Source organism: Gossypium arboreum, chromosome 10, assembly GCF_025698485.1.
Source record: "Gossypium arboreum isolate Shixiya-1 chromosome 10, ASM2569848v2, whole genome shotgun sequence".
Taxonomy (NCBI): Eukaryota; Viridiplantae; Streptophyta; class Magnoliopsida; order Malvales; family Malvaceae; genus Gossypium; species Gossypium arboreum.
Genome location: NC_069079.1, coordinates 122,007,770 through 122,014,626, shown reverse-complemented (window position 1 = coordinate 122,014,626; position 6,857 = coordinate 122,007,770). Strand labels below are relative to the sequence as shown.

Sequence of the window (6,857 nt, the reverse complement as noted above, 5' to 3'; positions counted from 1 at the left end):
CCATAAATTGTTCTTGTTATAGAATTTGTTTTATAACATTAAGTTTAGTTCCTTTAATACTTTTTAGTTTTATTTTTCATTAAATTATTAATTTATACCTAAAATACATATAAAAATAGTAGAACTAGCCGGTCATCCCCATATTATTAATTTATATAAAATAAATTAAAATTATACACTTTTCAGAAACAAGCAAAGGATAACCACATAAAGAAACTCTATACCTAATTAATCATTTCACCTAACTCCTTTGATTTAAATTACTAGTATTTAATTTAATCATTTCAGCCATTGATATCTTTGGACGAATGGGATTTCAACTGGATTTAATTGGTATAATTATGATTTTTTTGCCAGCTATGACGCATTATTTTGTCTATGATTTGACCCATACAATATGGACCACAAGTGAAGGATGTTATTGGCTTTGTTCCAATTGTTCTCTGGTGTTCTTCATTTCAGTTAGTCTCAAGCAAAACCTTTTAATTCCTTCTTTTTGTTGCATCTCTTGAAGTGGAGGAAATAGTTTGCCACTAGCATTCACTGCTATATTCCAAGCCAAATTAAGGTAAGCTTCGATAAACCCACCAAAATGTTAAAAACAAGTTGTTTTTACACTTATACACCCATATCGTATGTGATCTTGTGTATGTTAAATATATATATATATATATATATATATCATTTCATTTAGTCCTTTTATGTGGATCTCATATACATATGTGTTAACATGCACTGCATGCTTGTGTTTGCAATGAAAGATCTATAGTTGAAGACCAGATCTGTGGTGTATCCTCCCATCATGTTTCTAATTTTAGTGAAATTTGTTTCAAGTTATAATTTCTGTTTATCGTTCTATTTATATTATTATAATTGTAGTTTTGATTTTCTAATGTTTTTAAACTTAATCATTATTATGCTAAATTTGATGTAGGAAAATTAAACCTTTTTAATGGCTGAACTCATTGGGCCAATCCTTGATGTTATTAAGTTCATTGGTCGTCATGCTAGCAAATATCTAAAATTCCAAAGGAAATTCACCGAATACGTTGATGATTTCAATCAAGCACAAGCGGATTTGCGTGCCAAGGAGGCAGATTTTCAACAGCAGTTGAAAGACGAGCATCACTTTGGGAAAATGCCAAAGCAGGAAGTTCAAAGATGGTTTAAGAAAGTAGAGCAAAAGCTTGGTCATGCTCAACATGTTGAAGATAAAATCAGTAAAGGAAAATATCTCTTCCGCTCATGCTTGGGGAAGCTTGTTGATGAGGCGACTCAGGCAATGAAGGAAGTGCATGCTGAAGGAAATTTCTCTGGGGGATTGGTTGTTAATGATCCTTCTGCCATAGCGGTTAATCTACTTACACCGGAAGTAGTAGGTGCGACAAATTTTAGAGACGAAATTTTTCAGTACTTGATGGGAGATGCAGTTGAATCGATTGGTGTGTGGGGGATGGGCGGAATCGGGAAAACAACCATTATGAAGGATGTCCATAATAGGTTGTTGAAAGAGAGTAAATTTAGAAAATTGATTTGGGTAACTGTATCTCAAGTCTTCGATATTCGAAAGCTGCAAAAGGACATCGCTTCTCAATTGGAGAGAAACTTGTCAGATGATGAAAGTACAATCGTCTGTGCAGGGAAGTTATCAGAAATGTTGAAAGGACAAATGAGGTATGTGCTAATATTGGATGATGTATGGAGAAGTTTTTCCCTTGAGGATGTTGGAATCCTCGAGCCAACAACAAATAATGGATGCAAATTAGTGTTGACCACACGTTCAGAAAGGGTTGTTGAATCAATGGGATTTAAGAAAGTTAAAGTTCACTGTTTTTCTATGGAGGAAGCCATGAACTTATTCTTCAGCAAAGTCGGACAAGACATGTTGCCCAATCCAACTTTAGAATCATTAATGAAACTTGCTGTGAGGGAATGTGATGGACTTCCTCTAGCAGTTGTTACACTGGCTGGTTGTATGAGGGGAAAAGCTGATCCTCGTATGTGGGAAAATGCTATAGATGAATTACGAGGCTCCATCAGAAACATCCACGATATGGAAGATAAGGTGTATGGATGTTTAAAATTCAGCTATGATCGTCTACAAGGAATAGACCAAGATTGCCTTTTGTATTGTGCATTATATCCTGAAGATCATGAAATCTATAAAGATGAGATAATTGAAAAATGGATGGAGGAAGGGCTTATAGACGAAATGGGAAGTAGAAAAGCAATGGAGGGTAGCAGTCATTCCATTTTGCAAAAGCTTGAAGAAAATTGTTTGCTAGAAAGGGTTCAGGTTAGGCCATGTATAAAAATGCATGATCTTGTTAGAGATATGGCATTGCATATCACAAGGAAAAGATTTCTGGTAAAAGCTGGTATGCAATTGGAAGAGCTACCAAACGAGGAAGAATGGGGTAAAGATTTGGAGACGGTTTCTTTAATGCACAATTCCATCTCAACAATTCCTAAAACCATGAATTGCCTGAAATTTCCAAAACTCACAACATTGTTGCTCTCATGGAATCCATTGAAAGAAATTCCAGAATCTTTCTTTGAGTACTTTCCTAACCTTAAGCTTCTTGATCTTTCTTATACTCATTTAGAGAGTTTGCCTAATTCTATTTCTAGTTTGGAGAAACTCACAGTTTTGTTGCTTATGGGATGTTGGTGTTTAAAGAGTTTGCCTTGTCTATCGAAGCTTCAAGCTTTGAAGAAATTGGATCTTGGACACAGTGGAATCGAGAAAATCCCTCAAGGTTTGGAAATGTTGGTAAATCTTAGATATCTTAATCTTAAACGTACCTCTCATCTAACGGGGATTCCTGCTGGAACACTCTCAAAACTATGCCGGCTTCAGTATTTGTCAATGCATTCAAAATTGAGAAGCGCAGAAGAGTTGAGGGAATTGAATAAGTTGGAGGTTTTTTATGGCTGCTTCCATAACGTCGGTGGCTTGAACACATTTGCAAGTAAGAGAAAAACGCTTTATAAATTCTCCATTTTGGTATGTTCTAAAATAGACTCTTTTCGTCCCTTGACTTCTAGTAATTTTGTAAGATTTAAAGAGATTAAAATTGATGTTGGAGATGAAATTATACTTCCATACGGCATCGAGGAATTAAGTCTATTGGAGTGCAAGGGTATGAGAAGTATAAACGAAATTGGGTTGAGGGATGCAACTGCTTTGAAAGGATGTGAACTTCGTGGTTGTAGCGAGTTGGAGTTTGTATTTCCATCCAAGTGTGATCAGCTTCAAACACTCGAGTCTCTGAATCTAAGTGAGTTTGAAAGTCATAGTTGAAGTTGGAGCTGGAGAATCATCAGTCGGCATATTTTCCTCCCTTAGAAGGATCAGACTATTGTATTGTGGTAAAATTAAGAAATTGTTTTCAGCTGATTGGGTTCTAAGCAACCTGGAAGAGATCATTGTTAGGAATTGTAGTGAATTAGAAGAAATAATAACAGAATCCGAGAAAACAAGATTGGGTTCCAATTATGATACCATCAAATTCCCTTTCCCCAAGCTGAGGTGGTTAGAATTGAGGAATCTAGTACAATTGCAGCGCATTTGTAGTGAAAATGGAGTAATGGTTTGTAATTCTCTCCGATCCATTACAATATGTGATTGTCCAAAGCTAGAGCGGATTCCTCTATATCTTCCACAGCTTGAGATTGATGATGAAGGAGAACTATCTCCTTCTAGTTCTCTCCAGACAATCCAAGTGCATCCAATAGATTGGTGGGAAGCAGTGGAGTGGGAGCACCCTAATTTCAATTTTAAGAACGCTGTTCGACCCTTGCTCTGATTTTGGGATTAAGATGTTTGATGAAATCTCTTTAAAACCATAACAGTGTAAGCGAATCTTTTATTTAATGTTTATTTGACTATTTTATAATTATTTCATATTCATTTTTAAAAGGTTTAATTTTAGTTTTAGTATATTTGTTAATATTTTTATAGTATACTTATCAACCTTTATTTTTACTTATCTAAAATTGGTAATAATATGGTACCAAATGTTTTTCTTTAATACTTACGTATGATATTATACCAAATATAATAATACCATCAAATTGTGTGTTTTCCCATATTAAAGGCTTTGTTTTTATGAATCAATTTTGTAGTAAAAATAAAGTAATGGATGGAATGTACAAGAAAAGAAATATAAACTATCACCTTATCCAAATTGGCTCACGGCATTCGAAAAATAAAAATTACCATATGGCACTATCAGAACGCACCAAGTTAGCTTCATTTTATCTTTTAATATTATTTATTATATTTATCAAAAATATAAAAATAATAATATATAATATATAAATAATCCAAAAATAATTTAAAAATATTCTTATAAAAATCTAAACTATAAGTATAAATCTCAAAATAATATATAAAATTAAAATTGTTTATAAATTAAAATTGGTATTTTTACGAAAATTCTAAATTGTAAAAATTCAAAACAATTTCTAAATTTCAAAATAGACAAAAACTTAATATATATATATATATATATATATATAAAGTTTAGAAATTGAAAAAGTTTGACATTAAAAATTAAAAAAAAACAAAAGTATATAGATTTTTGAAAAACTTCAATATTTTTTAAAAATGCAAAAAGTATAATTTTTAGAAAATTTATATTTATGAAAATTATTTTGAAATTTAAAGTCAGATATTTGTCAATAGTCAATCAACACCCAGTCAAAGTCGGTCAATGGTCGGTCAACATTGGTTAACACCTGGTCAACGATGGGTCACAGTCAAAGTCAAATATTTTTTTAATATTTAAAATTTTTTATGTTTTGAATTTAAGTTTTTTTTTTTAAAAAAAAAAACCTAAATCCTATATGACTCATTCTGATTAGTTAGATGTGCCACATGACACATTCTAATTGGTGGCACATGTCAACCAATTTTTTTTAACGTCATTACAAAAAATGGATCGAACCAAGTAATGAAATGATAGTTTAAATACCAAACTGAAACAAAAAAAATTTAAGTACTAAAATGAAAAACAAGCATAAATCAAGGGCTAAATTTAGTATTAAGCTTAGATTTAAATATGAGTCATTGAATATCGATTACTTGAATCCCATTTTATTTTAATTCTCTTTTGTAATTATTTTTAATATATATATCTATATATATATTAAAAATTCTATAAGCCTTTTTCCTAACCTTTAAATTAAAGAAAAATATACTCAAATGCATTTAAACTCATATCCTCTAAATGAGTGCAATAGAAACAACGCAAATTAAATTAAAGTTCAATCAACAAAACAAATTTTATTTAAAATTATTTAGTTATGTTTCATTTTAATAAACAAAGACTCAACACTCATATATTGGAGTCACGACTCCAACAACAGATTACTTTAGATATACTTTTGGGTCTTAGTGTCGCGACAACAGTCGTTTGGTTTCGTGATATCGTTTTCAAGTAACTTGACTTATTCATCTGTAGGAGTTGTGCCTGCTGTTGTGACTTTACTAGGCCACAGTTGCAACCTTAGGAGCTAGTGTCACAACATTAAAATGTTGGTGTTGCAACTTCAGAGACAATCCACTCAAATGTGCAATTTGGTGAAATCCAACTCCTCAGTTGATGACAAAGACATTAGTGTCACGAAATCAATATTTTGATGTCATGACTTTAACTCTAGGTTAGACTCTTCTTCTCATTCTAGCATCAACCAAATTCATAAAATAAACTTAACTCAAAAATTAAATTTTTAACAGCGTAAACTCACCATTTTATTAAAAAAGAAAAAGAAAAAGAAAAAAAGAAAAGAAATCCACATCTTTGACAATCCAAGTCCAATTGCACTTTTCTCTCTACTAAGTATGTCTTGCAAGGCACGAAACCTTTCAAACATCTCCAAACGAAGTCTTTTGACTTCTAATGAAATATGACAATTCCAAAATTTCAACCAAGGGCCGTCAACAAAGAAATCTTCAATATTGGAGAATTTTCAAGTAGAAAGCATATAACCCGATTTCACCCTATACCAACCCTGTGCGAAAACTAAAAAGGAGGGTTTAATCTGACTAAAAATAAAAATAACATAAATACATAAAAGTTGAAATTGCAGTAAAATAAACAAAACAAAACAAGATTAAATAAATTGTTGCGACGATGCTCTAACTTCATGTTCAATTTAGATTTCGGCTTCAAACTAATTTTGGACAATAAATTTTCTTTATTTTTATAAATGTTGTGATTAATTGTCCTTAGTTGTTCATTTTTTTAAATTGACATGGATTAAATTGTTCCAATTTGTCGATAGGTACCAATTTGCTCAATATCAAAATTGAGAAAGACTAAAACGGTCTGTTTACTATTCCTTTATTTAAAGATTATATAAAATATGAAAAAACAAAAACATCATCACAATAAATTTAGTTATTGTTTAAAATGATATATTAAGTTTTTTTAATTAAATTAATATCCGATTAACCCATAACACTCAATGAGTTTTCATATAAATACTAAAATTTAAGAAATACAATTATAACATAATTAAAAGGAAATGAAGTAATTTTGTGGATCTAGTATTTGAAATTAAAAAGAGAAAGACCATTGATAACTATATTTAACTATTTCCTTAATAAACTAATAGATTATGAATAATTTAGCTACTTTCAAATTAAATGGGACAATTTAATCGTATCATAAATTACTTACTTTGGAAAGATATATACAATTGTAAAAAACATCTATACATGCCCATCATCAAATAATTGAATTTTAAAAAAAAAATCAGAACAATATATATAATATTTTAGAAAAAAATAATTATTCCGATGACCATTTCTACCGACAAGCACCGTCAACGGAGGAAGAGCGGTGGCA

General features: G+C 31.0%; 1 protein-coding gene across 1 annotated transcript; it reads left to right on the top strand.

Moving 5' to 3' along the window:
• The first annotated feature begins 290 nt into the window (after positions 1 to 290).
• On the top strand, positions 291 to 3,922 carry LOC108469775 (probable disease resistance protein At4g27220). The gene is given in 3 exon segments (XM_017770809.2): positions 291 to 568; positions 935 to 3,288; positions 3,290 to 3,922. Coding segments are annotated over 2 exon segments (2,856 nt in total). The 5' UTR covers positions 291 to 568; positions 935 to 952; the 3' UTR covers positions 3,810 to 3,922.
• The last annotated feature ends 2,935 nt before the right edge of the window (positions 3,923 to 6,857 follow it).